Source organism: Meles meles, chromosome 1, assembly GCF_922984935.1.
Source record: "Meles meles chromosome 1, mMelMel3.1 paternal haplotype, whole genome shotgun sequence".
Classification (NCBI taxonomy): Eukaryota; Metazoa; Chordata; class Mammalia; order Carnivora; family Mustelidae; genus Meles; species Meles meles.
In genome coordinates this window covers 124,439,955-124,463,260 of record NC_060066.1, presented here as the reverse complement: position 1 = coordinate 124,463,260, position 23,306 = coordinate 124,439,955, and the positions used below count along the sequence as shown (strand labels likewise).

General features: G+C 41.7%; 1 protein-coding gene across 5 annotated transcripts in view; it reads left to right on the top strand.

Annotated features, from left to right (window-relative positions):
• The window catches only part of NTNG1 (netrin G1), a 352,694-nt gene extending 330,356 nt beyond the window's left edge, over positions 1 to 22,338 (top strand). For all 5 annotated transcript variants that reach the window (XM_045984841.1, XM_045981917.1, XM_045984011.1 and 2 more), the window contains one exon: positions 19,488 to 22,338. In XM_045984841.1, coding sequence (XP_045840797.1) covers positions 19,488 to 19,717 — 230 coding nt within the window. In that variant the 3' untranslated portion in view covers positions 19,718 to 22,338. The remainder of the gene's footprint in view (positions 1 to 19,487) is intronic.
• The last annotated feature ends 968 nt before the right edge of the window (positions 22,339 to 23,306 follow it).

The window sequence follows — 23,306 nt, the reverse complement described above, 5'->3', positions numbered from 1 at the left end:
AGCCAGCAGGGGACAGTTTGTTGAAACACCTTTGGGATGGAGTGCTTTAACCTAGAATCTGACACGAAGGAGCTGTTTCAATACACCGTTCTGGAATGTTGAAGAGAAGGGTTCACAGCTGCATGTTCACACGTAGACAACCAGGTATTCCCAGAGCAAATTATTTTATGCTCGTGGATTTATCAGTGGGAGACTGAAACCCGCAAATCAGGATCCCTCCCTGCCCCAGCTAGCCAGAAGTACATATGCATTGAAGGTTCAAGGACAGTGGTGGCTAAACTTCTCTCATTTTGTTCTTTGTTCTTTTCTGTTTCCTTGGAATGCTGAGAGTAGAAAACAATTGGTTTTGCCAGGAGAAAAAAACTCAAAACCCAGTGATGGTGCAGGCTGACAACCATCCGGGCATCACAGATGGCTAGTACTGGTTCTCAGCCTCATTACTCATTGCCCAGTGCCACTAAGCTGCGCGATTGCGCAGTGCCAAGCTGCTAGTCCGCGCGCTTGCGCAGTGCCAAGCCGTTAGGATGCGCGCTTGCGCAGTGCTGAGCTGGCCGCTCACTGGGGAACAAGCTCGCGAGGTTTTAGCAGCCTCTTTCATCATGACCTCGCTCCTCTGCTCTCTTCCTCACAGGTGAGCCGATAATCATTTATCAGGGAGGACAGATTTTAGACAATCTGGAATAACTTTGACAATTAAGTCCCACAAAAGAAATCCAATAGTTCTACTTGGGATATGAAATTATTTCCTCTATGGCCCGTGGTTTCGTATTGACTTCTTAGGAATATTTATATACCTCGCATCCTAGCCACACTGCCAGGGAAAAGGGCACTTCTATTGAAATAATAGCCGTAATTATTTGATAGTTTCTTTTCCTTTGAAGGCGGTACATCCTTCAGCTTTCACTTTTATACCAGACTAGAAATTAGGTAGCTTTGCTGTGGGAACCGATGCTAGAAACTGTCCATCCGTCATGAGGAATGAACTTTTCTCTGAGGGAAATTTTCTACTGGATTGCCAAGTGCATAATATTCCCCTGGAGCAGGCTGCATAAAACAACACCTATGTGATACATCCCGTGATATTTAACTCGAGAGCGGCCTGGCAGCCCAATGCGCTGGGGTGCTAATTGTGTTCTAGAGTGATCATCGCGTCTTAAAGCCCAGAAGGTCTGGAAGAGTTTATCTAATCCTGGGGTAGAAGAGCAATTAAAATCCAGCCAGCCAGGACAGCGTCCACAAAATCCATTATTCCTGCCGTATTTTTAGGCCTTAAAAAGAAGGATGCTGGGTGAGACGAGCCATAGAAAAGCCTGCACTTTATTCAGTAAACATAGATGGAACAGGAATTCTGTGCCAGGCGCTGTTCTGCGTACTGAGGATATGGTAGTGGGAAGACAAATGCAGACCCTGCTCTCAAGAGCTCACATGCTGGCACCAGGCAGATGGGAAATAAGGAATAAACAGTGGGAGGAAACCATTTTAGACTGGTAGTTAGCCAGGGCCTTTCAGAGACCTGGGAGTGTCAAGGGACAGCCCACTGTGGAAGTTCTGAAGGAAGGCTCTTCCAGGTAGAGGAAACACATTCTGCGAAAACTGGAAGGCAGGAAGGAGCTCGGCTGGTCCAGAAAATGGGAAGAAGAAAGTGTGGGTGGCATAGTGAATCAGAGGGAGAGGGGCTGAGGTGAGGTGGGAAAGGGAGCTGGGCACCAGATCCCCTGTGCCTGAAGGCCAGGACAAGAAGTGTGGATGTTCTTCTAAGTGCAGTGGATGCTAAGCAGTAGAGTGCTTAATGATTGGGGGTTTTGATTTAAAAATAGTAATTCTGGAAAATAATAATAATAATAATTCTGGCTACTGTGGGGAAAATGAATGGTAGAGGGGGCAAGGAAGGGAGGGCAAAATTAGAACAAACCAACCTATGGTAGTCCAGGCAAAAGGTCATAATGGCTTGTACTTAGTTGGCAGCAAAGCAAGTGATGATGATGGATTCAGGACCTGTTGTAGTCTGTGCCTGCCTTTGCTGAGAAACTCAGTATCAAATCTCAATTTTGAGGTGGTCTGCAACCAAGATGTGTATTTTCTGTTTTCTGTTGCCCTCACCACTTGGATGCCTTGTAATTGGTTTGTACCGGTTTCAGTGTGTTGGAGAAGGAAACACAGGGACAAAAGTAGTAGCAGTCACAACACTCCAGCATATGGAGGTGAAGCAGAGCAGTCAGACAAAGTAGCTAAGTCCGCAGAATTGCTGGGATCCCAGGCTCTGCTACCCACTACCTTTGTGACTTTAGACACATTATTTACCTTCCCTGGGTCTTTGTTTCTCAATCTATAATAAGACTATTAGGATAAGAATACCTACCTTATGAGATTGTTAAAAGGAGTAAATAAATTCATGCATGAGAAGCATTTAGAATAATGTTCTGGCACAGATGAAGTGCTCAATAAATAAATGGTAGCTTCTGTCATTACGGTGGTTTGCCTAAACCCGCTTCTCTACCCACCCACCTCCGCCCACCCCCTCCGCACCAAGTGATGCATAAAATGACATATCAACATGTGTTTTTCTTTTTAGTTACCAAACAGGAAGAAGGACTATATAGAGATTTTTTTTTTAATTTCTTAAAAGGAGGAGAGAAACTAATTTTGCAGAAGCTCTTGCTACTGGAGAGATGTTTCATAGACAATTGTATCTCATTTAGACCTCTCTATCCCCAAAATAGTTACCATTTATTGGTAAGTTTTTTATATGCAGTACCTATTTGTACCTTCGGAAGTACTCTGCTAGGAAAACATGTTGTGTCTGTTTTACAGATGTGGAAGGTTCAGGGAGGTTACTTGCCCTGCCAAGTTCCCACCCCTAGTAAGTTGGAAGAGCGGAGATTTGAGCCAGCTTTGTATGGTGTCACAGCCTTTCCTCTTTCTCTTAAAGAGTGGGTCAGAGACAAACTATACTAGGACACTTGACTTTCAGTTATCTCTTGAATCTATCGGACAAATCAGGAAATTAGATTTCACCCTCGCTTTCCCCAACTCCAGCCAGCTCGGGTCTTCATTTGTGCCTTGACTGGTCTCCAAGAATGTCCTGAGCTAGATTCACAACCCAGTTAGCACACTGACCATGCATTTTGATATCATCAGGCAAGAGCCCATCATCAACATGAATTCATTATGTACTTCTTAGGAAATAAGCTGATGAAGGGTGGAAATCACTGAAAATCCTTTACTCTTTCATGTGGTCATTCAGTCTTTTCCTGTTATTCTCACATTATTGCTCTTGGCAATATAATTAAGGATCAATTGATGTTTAACATTATAAAATAAATCTATATCATATAGTTTATAATTTGGTCATACAAACTCATTTACTTGAAATTTTGGCATAATTCTTATTTATTGACTGAATTTTTATCATAAAGATTCATCTAATTAGTTATGTAATACTAGAAAAAATAATACACAATTTCAGTTCATGGTACCTTTGTTCTCTGGGTTTTTTTTTTACACTTGTTCCCACAAAATAGAATCAATGAATTAAAATAGCATACTAATAACCCAGAATATTAATCAAGACATTTTTAGATATTTAAGCATTAGAGCAAAAGAAAACCCAAGAGTTCTCATTGGAAACTTCTCAAATTGTCAGAAAACCTCTGTCGTCCACTTACTACTCTTGTGAATCTTCTCTTTCTTTGCAATCTGTGAATAAACTACCCTGTTTTGTCTTGCTGAAGCCAGGCCAGCCATAGGCAAACCTTTAGATTAGAGCATTTAAACATTGTAGGGGGATTTGACAAGCACAAAGATTTATAACCAACAGCATCATTAGCACAAAGGAATTGCCTGATTGAACAGGTTGGAGACCTGCCTGAAACATCCTAATAGGCTGGAGTGATATTCAGAGGATGTGACCAGTTAAGGGCACCTGGTATAGAAAGCAAGCAGTGCATGGAAATGAGTGACTTGGACACAGATGAAAGGTCTATTGCAGCAGTGACAAGTAGCAAGAACCCAGGGAAGGGGGGAGGTGAATGGAAGCAAAGAACTTTAGATTAACCAAGAGACCTACATGGATCAACTGGTACAAGTGGGAGTTGTAGGTACAAAACAATTAGCACCTTGGAAGATAAAACCAGCTGAAGTGATCCAGGTAGGATCATGCAGCATGCCAAGCAGCACATCCAGTGACAAGAGACGTGTTCGTTTGAGTCAGAGTCTTAACTTTGGCCTCAGGAGAAGTCAGAAAGTTGAATTTGTAGAGTGCAAAAGCCTGTTCACCCTTCTGCACTTTCTTTATAGGGAATACATGAGATTTATTCATCCTTCTGGTCCTTGGAATAAAATAGCCATGATAGAAGATACATCTAAGATATAATTTAAGATTCTGAAGGCTTTCAACTTTAAGTGTAATCCATGCTCAAAAACAAGCAGAGCTGAAGACCTTCCACCCTGCCCTGAGGAGGACCTGCACCTTTGGAGAGCTTTATGTTTGTAGTTCTCTCCAAATCAACCCAGCCCCGCATCTCCCTTCCTTCCCTGTCCTCCTTGCCCCTCTCTCCTTGCTGTGCTCCTTTTCTCCAAAGAAAAAAGAAACAGAAACAAAAGGTATTAAAAACAACTAAGGTAAGGGACATTGCTAAAACTACTATTTAGGTTAGTCAGTAATGAAACTCAGATTATTTTCAGTCATAGTCTCAGGAATGATTTAACGTCACATGATCTTAAGAATGCAAAAATCACTTGGGAAAAAAACACCATAAAGAATCTCCTGTTATGTGCCTGGCAATAGAATAGACGCTTCCAATACAAAGCTAAAAGAGATGTCAGAGGATACAAAGATAAGATATCCACTACCCTCAAGTGATTACTATTTATAGACTGCCCACTCCATGCAAAGCACCAGACTGCTTAGTGTGAATAATGAAAAGAGGTGCGGAACAATACCCATCCCTCAAATTGCATGTTTCCATGGAGGAGACAAGAAATGCGTGTGGAGAAAGAGTGTTGCAGGTTTTGAAGAGTCAAATAAACCTTGACATTTGCTGAAGGGCTTTCTATGTGTCAGGCACTGTTGTGGTTGCCTTGTATGTATTAACCCATTTCATCTACCTAAAAGACTTATGCAATGGAAACCAGGTATTAAATTATCTGCATTTTATGAACGAAACAAAGATTAGTTGAGTGATTTCATGAGATTACCCAGCAGGTATGAGTGGAGCCAATGTTTAAATCCAGGATATTCAAATTCTGTCTACATTTATACTTATGCCTAGCTCTAGATCTGTCTTCCAAGGCAGGACTGGGGTCTGAAGGCTGGTACAGTCTGAGAAACCTTCATGGTGGGAGTTGTCCTTGAGCTGGATTTTTATGGATAAATGGGGAGTTTAGGGAAGGACACACCAGGAACAGAGGTATATGTAACCGCCAAGGGGCAGGAAGGCAGAATGGACTGATGGTGCATAGGGTCAGAGGGGCCCAATTTCTAGTTCTGTCTCTACTGCTGGGTTGCTGGTGGGGCTGGGGTAAAATCCACACATCTCCCATAAAATGGAAATCGTAATAATATAATACCTATCCTGCCAGGTTAGTGGAAATATTTGGTAAGAAGACATGCAAAGGTATCTTGATTATAATTGTGTGTGTGTGTGTGTGTGTGTGTGTGTGTGTGTGTGCGTGTGCATTTAAGACCAAAAGTAGATTAGCCAAGACTGGAAAGTTTATTTGGGGAGTAAAAGCAGACAATGAGTTCTCAGCACATCGTGAGGGATTCTGACTACAAAATTATCCAATGAGTAAGAGGTATTGTGTAAGCTCCGTGAGAAACTCAATCCGGCCTTAGCACTCCTGCGCATTTGATTTGGGGGGAGAGAATAAACATAGTGGGAAGGTATTTGAGAAGAAGAAAGGAAGCAATGGGTATGAAATATGTGATTTTTTTTTCCTATAAAGTGCATGTATTCACCCACTCAAGAATCCTCAGATATTCAATGACCACAATCTGGTATCAGCCACTATTCTAGACATTACACTATAGCAAGGAAAAAAACAGTCAAAATCCTAACCTGCATGGAATGTAGATTTAGAATAACTCCTTATTAATATAAAAATATGTAGGTTCATAAATAAGATTAGGAAATGTCAAAGAAAGTGAAATGTGTTAGAACAAGATATATTCAAAGCCTGTTGTGTGATTCCTCTTTAACCAGCCCACCCAAACCTTGTTCATCCCTACTTAATCTCACCTTGGGTATGCCTTAGTCTGCTTCAAAGGGGAGGGCGAACATCTTTTCACTGTGTTTTAAGTAATATTCACAGACTCCCAGTTGTATCCAAAGCAATTCCTGCTTGTTTTTTCTTTCTGCTGCTGGATCTGAAAGCCCAGGAAGGCACAGCTTCCACACGTTGCTTGCTAACTTCTTGATTCGGGGCTAACTAACTCACCTCTCTCCCAAGACACAACAGCTGTGCTTTTCTTAGGAGAAGCCTGAAAATGCCTTTCTCTAGACCTGCAATGACTCTATTTTCTGGTCGTCCTCTCTGGATTTGTTCTCATTCCTACACCATTTTCTTAACCAATTAAGAAAAGTTCTTTTGGATGTCAAGAAAAAACTGAGTACCTTTCCCTCTGCATCACATTTGAAGTTTAGTTTTAGTAAAAGCTATGTTGCATAGAATTATTGAAGTCACTCATGAGCTCGTCTGGCATCCCTGTCTTACCTAAATGTTTTCCTCAGTAAGCGCTTTTGTCTGTTTTTCTCTTCATTAAAGAAAAATGAATAAATAGATCTTCTTTCTGACAGGTAAGCAGCTGTTTTTTCTATGTAAGGAACTGTAGGTATGAAAGATGATTTTTTCCCAAATCAATCAGTATTTATTAAGCTCCAAAGAAGCTTGAAATTATTAACAATGAAAGTGAACTAGAAGACACAAGAGCACACCCCGTGTGAAGTTACATTCTCTGAGGAGTTGTAAATCCATGAACCTAAACACATAAACACCATTTCCATGGCTTTCCCAGTCTGGGTTTTTATTGCAGGACTTTGAGCAGGGCCCATACTTACAAAACTCTTAATAATAATCATTGAACTGAATGCTCTCTCATCCTCACAACATCTCTGAGGTGCCTCTGTTACAGATGAAAAAAGAGGGACTCAGAAATTCAGCCATGAGTGGTGATGTCAGTATTCGAACCCAGACTTACAGATAACACCAGGGTAGGCAGTGAAATACTAAAGCTTGCCATTCAAATTCTGGATGTCTCAGGAATGTATCATTGGGAAAGGACAATGTGAGTTGCAATGGATCACCATGGACTTTTTCAAAAAGGTATGCTTGTGACTTGTCTGTAATTGTAACCCCTTGCCCCTCCTGAACCCTGCTGATGTATTTGAGAACACTTAAATGTTTGGTACCTAGTGCAGTGGTGAATACATTTTTGAAAATTAGCAGTCATTTTTACTTGGAGCTTGGCATCCCTAAATGACTCGTGCCATCATTTTGCACCTTTTTTTGATTCCATAATGTTGTTTTCCTCACCTTGAATTTATTGACACCAATTCATTTTGCCTTGACACTGGCATTAACAGGGAAATGGCTTTGTTTCATCCGATTATAAAATCACCTCCCAAGATTTGGTTTGACATTGTCAGGAGGTGGTTATGGTGAGAGCAAGACCACAACAGACAAGAGTGAATTACAGTGATTCCCAGGAAAAAAAAAAATCATTAAGAAAAGTTACTGCTGTGTGATTTCAGTAACTATTTGTCATACTTACATATCCCTGCTGTTTAAAAATCCTAAGAGGGCTTAGACCATATTTAGAACATTCCTGCCAAGTATATATAGGAAAAATTAAGTCTCTAAGGAGACATTTAGCTATAGCTTGACAAACAGGAACCTCAAATTATATTTTAGCTTTACACAGTGCTCAAAGGCATTGAAATTCTGTCTCAGAAAAAAAATGCATGTGAATTAATGACACAATTATCTCCTTTCAGTCACAGATACTAGGATTCTTAATGCCAAGTATCAAAGGCCTGTAGTATTGCCCTACCTCCTTCTCAGAATGTGGACTGTTTCACAGATTTGCCTTCAGCTATATGGATCACCTTTCACAATTCCCACGTCATTTCAAAGAGCTCCAAATCTTTTTACCTGCATTCTTCTCTGTGCCTCTGACAGTTTCTTGCCTCCATCTCAGTTCCATCTGGATTTTCCTTTAGCCTATGTTCCAAATTTAATGAGTTACCTTCCAATTAAAAAAAAAAAAAGTCATTCATTTTCTTTAGGGCCATGTCTTTTCCACCTTCATCGGGCTGGCATGCCAAGATTATAATAGTAAGAGCTAATACATTTTGCCTAATTGAAAATGAAGGGGATGCTTCTCCACACTTGGCTCGGCCACTCTGCCTTCTTCCCCTTCCTCCTATACTTCCCCAGGCCTTCTCTATATCACTGAAGGAAGAAACCCCAAACAAGTCACCATTCCCTTTCTGCTGGTGTTCTCCATCAGGAAAGCAGGTATGGAAAGGCCTGACAAATCATGGGATATGAGCTGAGTTAGAATGTCAGCACTACCCAGAACTTTTTCCAGGTGTCCCATTAGCTTCCTCTCCCATTCCCTCCCAAATATTTCACTCCTGCCCTCAAGATCTCACCTTCCCTCCCCTTCCTTGTGCTCAGGAACTAGCCTTACCGACTACGGCCCAGAAACTAAAGGAGGCCATCAAGGGAAAATTCCCTCCACTTCCTGCTCTCCAGCCTATGTGCTCTGCATTCCTGTGTATTGATACCGATCTACTGATTTACTTGTCTATCTACAAATTTTAGATATATGCCCACCATTCAGAAAAAGGCAGAGAACAAAAGACATATTTTATTTGTGTGTTCAGTAAGTAATTTATTGGGTATCAATTTGGTGCCAAGAACAGTGCTCCATACTTACATATAACCACAATGAACACATTAGACACAGTGCAGACACATACAAGGGGAACTCATAGGAATCTCCTGCAGACTCAAGTTGCATGAAGTATGTTTTCTTTCAGTGCAGTTAAGCTGGACTCGGAGCCTCTATACTGGAATGGTTGTAGAAAATTCCAGCACAGTCATCACTGTGACCTGCCAATGTAAAATGTCCGTTCATCTCACATCATCTGTACCAGTTAACAATAAGCAGACCTTCAGGCTACAGATCCCTTTAGCTCCAGAGGCTCTGCTGTTTCCATCCATATCTGACACTGTGTACTCTTGACAAGCCAAGGAATCCCAGTGTCTGGGGCCTTCTTAGGAATTACAGGATTGTGTAGGAACTCTTCTGTCTTTCCTGAGATAGTGTGTGTGTGTGTGTGTGTGTGTGTGTGTTTGTGTGTTTCAATTTTTATTTAAATCCCAGTTAGGGAACATACTCTGGGATAATTATTGCAAATTTAAGGTAACTGGTAGTTTGATTAGAAATATGTATGAATGACACAAATACTGAACTATGGCAAAATTTGGCCACATGGATCATTACGTGAATCACTTTTATCCTCTCAGTAAAATATGCTTTTTATTTTCTCAAGTAACAACAGTTCCTTTTATTAACATATTTAATATCTTCAAAGGACCATATATTTATTCTTCCCAACTTAGAAAAAGTGAAGAGTCAAAGACGAAAATTAAAGTTACTAAAAGCACCTGCACTCCCACCAGCCAGAGCTAAACATTGGTCATGTTTTGGTACAGTTTGCTCCAGTCCTTCTTCTAAGGTCTGTATTACATGAGCCGTGTGTAGAGGTCTAAGTCTGTACTTAGGGGGATCATGCTGGATAAATATTTGGGCAGCTACTCATCCTGACATAATGTCCTATACTTTGAAACAGTGGTTTATACCCTGATGTGTGTTGCGTTGTGTGTGACTAAGCCTCCCAACAAGCGCCATCTTTCACCTCAGGCAAAAAGAGTAGAGGTTGCACCTTTTTATTAAACTAGACAAGTGCACTTTCTGATACCAGATGAGAAACTGTGATTTCTCAGCACCGTTTTTATGAGCACCTTGCCTATGTCTGTGTCTGAAGGTGTTGACCTAAATAGGATTTCAATACATCATTAATGATCGCTTTGGGAAAAGATGGCCAGACCTTGGCTTTGTGGGATTCTTAGTGAATTCATTTTTTCTCAACATCAGCAAAGGCTTTATTTATTTATTTGTTTTTATTTATTTTTTTTTTTGCACCAGTTGCAAAGCCTGATAACTTTGGGGGGTTTTGGCCAGTGCCTCTTGCTCCTTCATTGGAGTCACCTGTTATTTCTTCCATGCTAACTAGGTTCCTGCCTACTGCAAACACAGGCTCCTTCAACATGAAAGTGGCTTTTTTTTTTAAGATTTTATTTATTTATTTAACAGACAGAAATCACAAGTAGGCAGAGAGGCAGGCACAGAGAGAGGGGGAGGCAGTCTCCCTGCTGAGCAGAGAGCCCGATGCAGGGCTCGATCCCAGGACCCTGGGATCATGACCTGAGCCGAAGGTAGAGGCTTTAACCCACTGAGCCACCCAGGTGCCCCAGCTTTTTATTTTTTATTTTTTTAATGTTTTGAGCAGTGTTTCCTTTGACTGGATCAGAGCAAGCGTCACTCCCATAATCAGTGCTTTGAGATTAAATGACTGTGAATAGAATGGCTTCTCTCTAGTATCAGAATGTGCTGTACTTGATTACCCACCCATGTCTGACCAGGCAGCTGACAGCTCCACATTGCTACCTACAGCCCTTTCAGCTCTGCTCCTTGTCCTCATAACACTGATTAGGACCCAGTTGGCTGGATGTTGTCACACGGGAATCCTGCCCCTAGCACCATGTCCCCAGATGCATCTAGACACAGCAATGGAAGTTGAGAGCAGGAGGGCAAGGATGTTCCCAACTGATGTCCTTGAAGTTGCAGTCTAGATACTGTTTGCTTCTGAACTTATGCCCTGCCTCCCCAAAGCAGAAGCTAAAGCTGGGCTTCATGCAACCCTAAAAACAGACCTTCTGTGCTGTGATTGGTACAGGACAGTGCACATTGAGTGAGAGCACATAAGTCACCTTTGAGAAGACAGGCACTGCCCCTCTAAGCCAGCCTCACAAAACCTTGTGGAGGACACGACAGCAGAATACAAATATTCAAGAACTGCATGTTTGACCCCACGCCATCTCAAGATTCATACCCGCAGAGGACATATACAGATGCTGTCTTTGAGGGAGGACATTTGCTTCTGTTTTCACTTGAGTACCTTGACTTGGATAGGTGATGATGAATTCCTCATCTGGCAGGGATAGGAGCAAGCACCTCACTCTTATTCCCTTGGCTTCTAACACTGGGGATGGGGGGTGGATTGGGAAGATGTTGAATGTTAACAAAGTATCCTTAGGTTGTGTTTTATATTTTTAAAAATACCTTCACATGATTCACCTTGAGGCTCCCAACAACTGGGAGGTGGGTGAACAGGACAAATGTTACTCTTCTTCAGAAGCAAGGATAGAGAGGCACAGAGAGGTAAAACAATTTCCCCAAGTTCATGCATCCCATTTACTAAAGAGAACCGACTTGAATCACAAGTTCTCTTCACCTCATTCCCTTGACACCATCTCAATGCTTCTAGTGCAAGTCAAGAGAAAAACTATGCCTGCTCCATGGGGCACCAGATAAGACCAATGGGCAAAACCAATCAATCCAAAACAGCCACCCGAGTCATCACCAGGACTCATAATATTGCAGAAGTCCAACTATCATCACATATTTGATGAAAAAGAGGAGGAATTCCACACTCTTTGCCTCTTAAGACGATAGGCCCCCCATGAAAAATACCCACACAAATCATAAAGTTCAAGAGAATTTTAAAAATACGTAGTACTTCCAACTCATTCCCTAACTTTCTAGCTGTCATTAGAATGTAAGCTTCACAGAAGTGACTGCGTTGTCTGCCTGGCTCCCACCATGTGCCCGTCATCTAGAACAGTGCCTCGTTGGGCGATGGATGGAAGGTTGGGTAAATGTCACTGAGTGACTTCATGATATGTCCAAGACCTCACAGCAAAGGGATGGCTAATCAGAACTAGAACCCAGGTTTCATGAATCTTCATCAGTATTTTCTCTGCTGTACCATGTCACCAGTCATAGCCAGACCTAAGTGGGAAAAGATGGGGGAAGTGTAGTTAGTGTGCCCAGAATTCAAAAAAGGCCATTAGACACCAGCCAGCAAAATTTCTTCCATACCCCAGGAGCTAACCTGTAGTTCCAATTTTATATCCCACAGCTCACAACTTCGTATCACAGCCACCAAGGCTGAATAAGTGGGTCACAATCATAGCTCTTTATCTTCCTGCCACAAAAATCTCAAATGCCTAAATCAGAACTGAATGTTGCACACATGCCTTTGTTATTAGCCTGTTTGGTAGAGGTTATTCACTCTTTGACGTTTCTTTGAAAAGGACGAGAACAATTTGGAACATCTTTCCCTTGGCAATCCTGGGCTCATTTCCGGTGGGGAAGGTAAAGGTCACTTTATTAATACAACCATCAAGGAAGGCTGTCATGGCAATGCATTGCATCAATCCCTTGAAGTGCCTGAGACAAAACCAAAAAGAGAAACTTTCAAGTCTCTAAATACAGACCCAGCATTGCTCAAGCATGGCGGCTCACTGACAGGGTGAACCTAAATGTATAGCTTTGAACAAGACCCAAACACAGAAAAGAAAACTTCCCTTTTGTAATGCAATGGATCGTCATGACCATAACAGGAATAGGTGACCCTTGAGGTCACCAAAGCAAAGAAGAACAGAAAAAGCAGCAACACTAAGTTTTGGCTGGTGCCCATTTGGAGCATAGTGATCCCTCTATGTCTGCTTTTCCATACCTTCCAGAAAGGACTAGCGGAAGGAAAAGGAATCAAGAGCTCATCATTGACATTTTGATGAGAGATTGCAGTTTGGGAAGAGGAAATGTGTATGACAGTCAAGGAACCCACAAAAACAAGTTAAAGAATTGAATACTTTAGCTACATCCCTGTGGCTCGTTATTGAAGCCAGAGGAAAAATAAGGAAACAGGGAGGAAGAAATGCTGCTCATTCCTATTTTTTCACTTTGAAAACTCTGAGTGTTTTTTTTTTTTTAATAAGCTCATAGCAATTGTGGAAGCTTATTTATCTGCTATTATATATCTTGCTTACTGAAGCTGTGATCGGAACTGTTATAACACCTTGCCAACTATAGCCTCTCTACCAGGATTCCACAGATCATCTTTTAGCCACATAACTGTTTGGGTCTAACATTAATACTCTAACCCCATCTCTCAGTGGCCGCAGATCATTCTGGTTGCTCCACTTGAAAGCAATCCTAATACTGAAATCTCAGGGGGTAATAGGTTATATGGTGTGATATTGGACACACCGTAAATGAATTATTTTTTATCAATGGTAAAAGTATCCTTTAGAATACAGTCAAGCCAGTATCAAAGTAGGATTAGCTTTTCTGGTATCTAAGGATATTTTATCATAATAAACATAATGTTGTCTAGCAAATAACAATTTGCCACCAATACTGGATCAGGTGTTGTATAAGGGGTTTAAAGGCAAACCTTCCCTGTTTACAGAGATCACACCCCCTTAGATTGTGAATAGCAATGAAGAAAGGTTCAGGACATGTTTAACATAAATACATCCCCAAGTAAGGTCAGGATTTTCAGCTTGGGACAAATCCACACAGAAGGGCATCGAGTAAAGGAAGTGATAACTGCAAGGTGTGTGTTGGGTAGCAGTCCCTGGTTGGATTTTTAATCTGCAGTGACATGCCTGATATTCTCAATCTAGACCTTTGATATTTTTTATTACATTTTATGGATGAGCTGATTGGTACTTGGAGTTTTGCCAAAATGTGGTAGAAGAAGTCTGGAAGATGTGAGATTTAATGTTATCAACATATACCCTGCCTAGTCACAGTGTGGTATGAAGGCAGAACAGCAGGTCAGTATAAGTGAGAATCCATTGAGGATTACAGAGTTTATTTTGATTGTCTTGAGGACAATAGGATATGCGCTGCACGCCACCATCTACTGTTTCTCCTGAATGTTCTTTTCTATGTAAAGAGTGGGAATGTTGTAAATCAGGACCCTTGATTCTAGCTCCAGTTCTTCCGTAAATTGATTTCAGTTTCCTCATCTAGAACTTGTCTAGTTTCTGGAGTTTCCCCACACTCTAATTTTACTATTCCTAACATAGCAAGGTGGAACAAATTATATGATGAAGGTGATTTTCTTTCCTCTCTCATTTTTTCATTGTGAACAGGGCTAAAGGGTCTGTCTTAAATCCCAAGGTTCTGTATTTACTCCCCTCCAAGGGTAATGCACTGTTATAGTTCAACTTCAAGTATTTAGAGTTGCCTCTAATTCCCATGGCTCTGCACCTTAAAACTCACTATTATTCTGTGATGTAGAATCAGCAAGACAACTGCATTCCCCTTTGCCCAGTATATATAAGGACAACCACTCCTCTTCATTGCTGTGGCTGACACCCTGATCCAGAACTTCATCATTTTACCATCGGCCTTAATTGAAGAGGGATTCTTTGTTGGGGGCGACCTGAGGTGGGGGTTGGGGGACACTGCCCTGTACATTGTAGAATATTTAGCAGCATCTCTGGCTTCTGTCCACTAGAATCCAGTAGCCCTTCCTTGAGGTGTGACAACCAAAAGTCTGCAGACATTGTCAAATGTCCCCCTGGGAGACAAAATCATCCTCTGTTGAAAAACACCAATTTAGACTGACAACCAAAGACCTCTGTTAAATGTTAATTCCTTAAATTTCTCCAATCCTTTTTTTAATTATTCCAAAATCCCTTCTGTCAGATTCAATTAAGAGCATGTAATACTTATTTTGCAATTTCCTTCACCCAATTCAAAGTGCCCTTCCTCTCACACTCTTCCAGTCTATTTGTTTATCCCTAGATAGAGTCACGCACAGCAGGAAGACTTTTAGGATTAGTGGTATGCCCCCAAATGATCACTGTATTTTGTTGACGTCTTTTCTTCTCAGGATCCTTCATGATCTTTCATTCTCTTCCTGTGGCCTAAATGCTGATATTATTCAGTGTTCTATCTGGAGCATTCATAGTCCTTACTCTATATTCTACCAAGATTAGGTCTTCTATTCCCTTCACTTCACTCTTTGTAACAATGACCACCATCACTCCTGCTCCAAACCTGTATCTCCAGGATGACCTACCTACTGAATGGTTAATTAGTTTTTCCAACTAAGAGTAATACTCCCGAGGAAGAGCCTTCAGACCCCTCAAAGTCAATACGTCCAAAATGCATTTTCTTCCCGGCCCAAAGCCCTCCTCTAATCTACTTTTCTTAATAAATTTTATTATGATGCATCTGAATACTGAAAACAGGAACCTGGAATCTCTCTTACCCATTTCAAATCATCTGCATCCAAATCTATTCCCTCTCCCTCCCCATTGCTATAATCAGACCAAGCCCATTCTACTAAAGCATCTGGACCCCTCTTCTCTAGTCTGACCTCTCTCTGGCCAAGCCTCACCTATTTCTCTTCCATTTAAAATACCACCTTGCTCCTAGGTTTTTGACTAGTTTCCCACTGCCTATTATTGAAACTCTATGTTGCGCATTATGTAGAACGTACACAATCAGGCCACAGCCTACCTTTCTAGTCTCCATTTGCCCTGGGTATATCCCACATTCCAGCCACACCAGTCCATTTGCCATTCACTAATGTGTTCCATGAGTCTCTCATTCAGGCTCCTGTCAGAAAACTGAAACCGCACTAGGCATTTCAATAGAGAGAATTCATTAAAGGAAACAGTTAAACAGGTGTTTTGGAATTTAGAAATGAGAAGAAGACACTGAAGTCCCTCAGAGATAGTAGTAACTGTGTATAAGCAGGAAATAGTACCACTCCTGGGCAGAGGGATCACAGGAAAGAGGATGGATTATTAGAAACTAAAAGGACAGAGTGGAGACCCCACAGACATGGGGGAACGTAATGCCGGGCTGCTGACTTGTACTTCTGAAACCTGGGCAGGGGCCCTTAGAGCTAAGCTCAAACCTGTAGGGAAGGAGTGCTGCTGGGTTGGTGCAGGAACCTTCTAAGGGGGAGAATAAAGCTGGTTCTGAATAAGGCTATGCACCGGGATCAAATGCTGCTCCTGGGGTGAAGGGCCATCATGGGGCAACACTGAGGAAGAGCCATCAAATGGGAGAAAGGAAATCCCTTCACCTTCTCTGGTGCCTCTAGTGCTCCCTGTCAGTGGAAGCCAAAGACAAAGTGCAGAAAGAAGTGTGCTTTTAGAGTTGAGAGACAATTGCTTAATAACCAGCACTCTGCACTTGCAAGCCTCCCTGTCTGTACTCATACAGTTTCCCCATTCATAATGCTTCTTCTACCAATATCTGCCTGGAGTGCACTATTGTTCAAATACAGTCTCCTTTCTAGAATCTTGTCTAATATTCCCCCAAATAATTATTTACGCCAACATCTCAGTTCCCCTGGCGTTTTGCAAATGCTTCCTTTACAGTCTTTTTTTGTGTCTTAGTTACTTCTGCATGTTCGTTTTATTTGTTTTCTGCCAAACTGTGGGCTTCTTTAAAGCAGGTAGAGTTACAACCATACATACAATCAAGTGGGGTTGCCTGCACACAACAGATGTTGGCTGAGGTGGATGGAACTGATAAAGGCCTGTTAATGAAATTATTATTAGATCATGTCCTGCCTATATTTTATCTTCCCAATCAGACTTGAACTCCATAGGAGCAGGGATCATGCTCTATCCTTTTTTTATCTGTTCACGGTGTTCAGTACAAGGCTTCCTATGCTGAAGAAGAGGTCAGTGATATTTGTTAGCCAACTAGTTTATTCATTAAGCACCACAAATTTAGTGCAAAAAGACATGAAGACGGAGGATAAATTAACGAATAGCAGGTAAGATTTGTAGTTCGGTTCAGATGTGCGTCTAGCACATGATTCCAAGAGAATGCTGTACATATCTGTGATATTCTGTGTTTGTTGACTAGCACAATCAGGAGACTAAATGTAAAAAGTCTTATAGGGAATTCTAAAGTAATGAAATATATTCTAGATTTGATTTCTTCTGTTTATCTCTTACAGAAAAAAATTTACTTCCCCAATCCATGATATTATGAATCCTGGGTTACATCTGGTCCTTGCATAGTTACTAAATTTCTCACACCCACCAGCATCAACTAGCAGATTATTTTAACTTTGATTTTTTTGATTATTTTAACTTGGATTTTAACTTAATCACCAGCTTCTTGGAAAGAAAAAAGAAAGAAAGAAAGAAGAAAGACACCTCTGTCTAACAGCTGATTTACATTCAAGTCCAAGAAGAAAAATAGCTTTTTTTTTTTAAGGAGAGCAATATTTAATTAACTATTGATTTCTTCTCAATTATTCAAGGCAAGCAATTATCGATATTGATAGAACAGATACTTCCCCACCTCTGGTGCCAAATGAAAGGAAATATCCCATTCAGCAATCTGCTGCCTAGGACAAGAAATGCTGAGAATCTCTAACTTAAAATGGAAACAGTTATTTAGATCTGTTTCTTCCATGTTACCCCAATTAAACAGATATTTCCTGAAGTGTAAGCAAAACAAAATGCTGAAAACCCATGGATGCTTCTCAAATTAACAACAACCAGTTTCAACCATGAGTGGAACCACTCTACACGTGTAGATTTTTGCATCCCTGCTACAGCTCTTGACATTTTTAACCGTGGCACATAAAATACTATAATTTGGGTCTAATATTCAGGATTTCTGCCATCAATGAGAGGCAGCTTATATAATCATGAGAGCCCCCACAACACCACCTTGTATGTCAATATTTGGAGCCTAAAGGATTTAGTAGGCCTGAATGGTCACTTCTGACATTTCCAGACAGCAAGTGTGGAGACTTTTGAAAATTGTACCAATACATTACGCAGCTGTCTTAGAGGTCACTGAGGAATTATTGTGGAAGAAGGTAAAACAAGGGCCCATTTAGGGCACTTTGGTATTAACTCTGTGAGCGTCCACTACCATCTTCCCTGAGCTCATTTGCGTACAAGGCATTAGCACATTTTGAAGGTGACATGGCTACTGAACATGATTAATGGACAAGCAACATTCTGTAATGAATTACTACTTGGGAGGGTTTTTTGGGGGTTTTTTGGGTTTTTTTTTTTAGTACTTTGCACTTGATAGTAATATTGAGAGAGAGAGTGTGTGAGTGTGTGTGTGAGAGAGAGAGAGAGTGTATGTGTTTAATTCATGTGATCCCCCTGGGGAAATTTGACCATGACATTTTTAAAAAATGAAAAATGTTATAATTTATAAAAATCTACTTTTTTTGCTCTGCCCCTACCCTCCACCCTGCTCCACAGTGGTTCTGTATATTAAATACTTAAGCAGCATATGTTGCTGGGAAGTGTTCTTGGCTCTTTTACTCTTTGTTGTTATTTTAATTTCCCAGGGTCCTATTTAACATTCTGCTAAATCAGTGAAACCTTGATTATCTAAAAGAATAGGAGACATGGAATTAATGAGGATAACCAGAACTTTGAAATAAGTAATTATTAAAGATGAAAATTACATGGCAGAGACCATGAATGAATCTTAGTGTCTGGAATTGTTTGCTTGATTTATTCAAACCAATTCTATTAATTGACGGACATCGTGAAATTTTGGTAATCAGGGTCTCATCACTGCATTTTTCATTACTGCAGGAAATCAAGGTAACCTTGGACTCTACTTCCCATATTTACAAGGCAATGAATATCCTAATAGGCTGTCAGGGGCAAATATGACTGCTTGTCCTCACTCTCCTCCCATGAAACCACTTTCTCTCTTCTGATCTGGCTGCCGCCTGCCTGGAGCATGCTGCCTGCCCCTGTCCCATACCCTCTCTCCTCACTCCCCATTGGCTCTGTCTTCCCGCATGCAGCCACAGGAATCACCTGCAGGGAGAATGGCCCACCCCTTTGGAGGTTCTTGGTCATTTTAGCAATACTGCTTTGCATTTTAACTACCATTCATCTGCCTTTAAAACTCTGCATTCTTGTATCGGACACTTGTCCTTTAAAAACGCAGGAGGTCACAACAGGTCCCAGTTCTATGAAAAGAAAAAGATACTGCCAAACCAGGAGTATTCCATTACTTTGTACTCGATAGCCTGAAATGGGCAATACTACCCAAGATCGCAGCAAAAAATCTATACGAAAAGATTTAAATATGATTTAAAATATGATTTAAAACACACACATACACACAAAGGCAGCAAACTACATTTGTTGGAAATTGGGAGTCACATGCTTAGTTTGTCGCGGGGGCGTGGGGGGGGCACAAGATCGATAGAGATTTTTTTTTTAAGCTGAAAACATGCTGTACTAGATGAACTGAAATTGATTCTGCTTCTTCTCCCCGCGCCCCACCCCACCCCCACCACCCCGTTCTGCAGCGAATGTCTGCGACAATGAGCTCCTGCACTGTCAGAACGGAGGGACGTGCCACAACAACGTGCGCTGCCTCTGCCCAGCCGCCTACACGGGCATCCTGTGTGAGAAGCTGCGGTGCGAGGAGGCGGGCAGCTGCGGCTCCGACTCCGGCCGCGGGGCGCCCCCGCCCGGCTCCCCCGCGCTGCTGCTGCTGACCGCGCTGCTGGGCACCGCCAGCCCCCTGCTGGTCTAGGCGAGCCACGGGCCACCAGCCCTGCCAGGGCCCGCCGCGGCGGGGGGGACAGGGGGGAGGCCAAGGCGACCTGCAAGCATTCGCTACCAACAACATAGGAAACACACACTCAGACACCCCCACTCCAACACCGTGTACAAACTAAGAAGGCCTAACTGAACTAAGCCATATCTATCAGCCGTGGACAGCACACCCGAGTCAAGACTGTTAATTTCTGACTCCAGAGAAGTTGGCAGCTGTTGATACTATCACTGCAAATCACCTGGCCAGCTGCGGAGCTTCTCACCTACTGGGAAGGCTGCGACAGCCCCCCACCCAAGCAGGAAAGACAACAAACAAATCAAGCAACCTAAAACCATTCGCTGCTCTCCGGTGGGGTGCCCCGGCACCACTGGCCCAGTGTGTGGACCAACCAAATAGAAGCGTTCTTCGCTGGCAGTGCACTGTGGGTATAAGGAAATCTGTTACAAGGTGCCATATTGGCCTGCTTTGGTCCCTAAACCCCTTCCAACCTGTGCTTTAGTGAACGTTGCTCTGTAACCCTTGTTGGTTGAAAGATTTCTTTGTCTGATGTTAGTAATGCACACGTGTAACAGCCCCCCTCCAAAAGCTCAAGCCAGTCATACCCCGTCTATCTTAGCAGCACTGAAGTCATTCCCAGTGCGAGCACACATCCACTGTCCGAGAGTGGCTCTAGGAAAAAAGAAAGTGTATCTATCCTTTTGTATTCAAATGAAGTTATTTTTCTTGAAATACTGTAATATGTAGATTTTTTGTATTCTTGCCAATTTGTGTTACCAGACAATCTGTTAATGTATCTAATTCGAAGCAGCAAAGACTGACATTTTATTTTGTCCTCTTCCGTTCTGTTTTGTTTCATTGTGCAGAGACTTCTCTGTAAGGGCAACGAACGTGCTGGCATCAAAGAATATCAGTTTACATATATAACAAGTGTAATAAGATTCCACCAAAGGACATTCTAAGTGTTTTCTTGTTGCTTTAACACTGGAAGATTTAAAGAATAAAAATTCCTGCATAAATGATTTCAGGAATTTGTATTGCAGTTTCTTAAGATGAAAGGAGCAGCCACCAAGCAGTTCCACACTCACTTTACTGGTTTCTATGTGGACTGAATATATTCAGCTGACGATTTAGTACCCAGGAAGATGGATTGATGTTCACTAGCTTGGACAACTTCTGCAAAATACGAGACTATTTCCACTTGGGAAAAATTATAACAGCAAAAAAAAAAAAAAAAAAATCTAAATGATTGCCAAGATCATGCCAAAGCCTGTTGGCAAAGTACTAAGAGACTTTGATTTTTAAGTCATGCTATTTTCACAGATTGATGTGATCATGTGACTCTAGGGATGCTGATCTCTGTATCTTCACAAATGCAGTGTTTACATGGAGTATCATGAGAGGCAACCTGGAGAACCAGGAAGGTGGCAGGGAAATTGAGTGATTAGCTATTTGATTGAATATATTCAGACTTCGTATTTAGAGGAAATATCAACATATACAGCAGCGAGTTAGACATAACTGCTGTTCCTGAGAATAAAGTTTGTTTTAAGTACCACCCAAGGTGTAATAAATTGTTTCTGCCTTTTATCAGGCCAATGAATGTGCCAGACAGCAAGGGCAGGGGGGCGTGGGGGAACCCTTGCAAAGTCTCAAAGTGGTTCAAAGAGCGTATGTTCCATTCCCAGCACACTGTTGTCCCACGGCTTACAAATGTGTCAGCAGCAGCAGTCCCTGGAATCAAAAACAATTATCAGCCCAAGCCAGAGTCTATCGGACAATGAAGTCCTTCATGACTTGGTAGAGCAATAATCCATGATAGTGTTAGGTTGGAAGCCTGCTCCCAGGCTGAATTCTTCACCCCGCCATGGGCCGGGGAGGGAGGGGGTGTCTTCTGATAAATAACCTGGGTGAAAACTAGATGAAGGAACATCATGTCTTATTGGTTTTGTTCCCAGAAAGCCAATTCAAAACAGGCAATAAAAGGTAAACAGGTAATGCCTGTTCTGACTGCCACCCCACGTCTAAGTCGATTGAATGTTTGTTATTCAAACCAACAGTCTCTTTTGATGTAAGAAATAAAGAAAGAGGGAAATAAATTAGAGCTCTGGCTTAGTGCCAGGGTGGCCAACCAGAAATTGGAGATTTACATTAGAAGCATAAACAGCAAATTATATTTCAGACTCACCAAAGAAAACACATGAAAATGCTGATAACATACAGAGTTTGAGATTACTTATAATGAGGTGGATTTCTCATATTAAAATTGGAATTTAGGATGTCTTATAGCTTATTAGCACAAACCAAAGGCAGACTGTGTTATTTCTAGCAACGATGCACTTTATCATTTATCCACTCATGGCTTTGTCACAATGCTCAGGAATCAGGCTCTGCACATTGCAATACATGGGATTCCAAAAGCTAATTCTAAAATTTAATGAAGGCTTGATCTAAATCAATTCATCTGCATTTTATCTTTATGAGGCTATAAGAATCTAAATTGATGAGGAATATCTTGCGTTCCATGTATTTAGATATAGTTTTCTGAATTTCCTGAAGTGATGTGATCTGCTTTTAATAAAAATTCACTTTTAGGTATATAACAAATGGAAATGAAATGTTCTTTTTCATCTGGATTCTCAAGTTCTTCTAAAGGGTTTATTCCTTTGAAGAAACCCCAACTCTGTGGATTTTTATTCATTTGCTGCTCTCCAGCATTCTTGCAAAGCGGGTTCCATCTACGGTATTATGGCTTTGAGAACAGGACTCAGCTGAAAAGTGGGGACTAAGTTGTTCACATACTTAAGGTCCCAGTTCTTGCTTTATCAATGTTCCCTCCGAGTAAAAATATAATTCCATCCATCAACACTGCGAATGAGCATAAAACTGCAACAAAATTTTTGTCTGGAGCCTTAGCTATATACAAAATATCACTATTTCTAAGACAGTAATTAGACTGCCCAGCTGTGATATGGGAGAGATTGGTTTCTGACCCAGTACCAGCCGAGAGGGAGTCCTTCAGCCCCAGTGAACAGGGGCCCTTGCTTAGAGGTGCCCATTCTGACCCTCTTGTCACTTGATTTTGGTAGCTGAGAACCTAGTATTTCCTACCTAGATGACCTCCAGCCACTTGAGGGCATGTATGCCCCTCTGCTGGGGGCCCCAATACCTAAAGGCAAGCAGCATTGTGCATCATGACTGCACATTCCTGGGTGCAAGGTGTGGCCAACAGTGAGTCTGTGTGGGCAGATTAGTGAATCAGTCCTGGTGGTGTACCCTGGAGAATTCTCACATGAGCGAGAAGAAGCCCCTTGTGGTGCAAACCAGAGCTCAGGGATGGAAGGAAACAGGCTAAAGGGTGGGAGGGAGAGACTAGGGCTGCCTCAGGGCCAGGATCCAGAATGGAAGGTACTCTGAGCTGGCTAAGGACTGTACATTGATTACCTGGGTTTCCAATTCTTACAAAAGCATTTGTGTCAAAGGGGCAGATTGGAACATATTTTATTCAACCCTGTGCTAACTTGCCTTGTAACTTTTAACTATTTAGCCACATGGCACATGGGTTTCC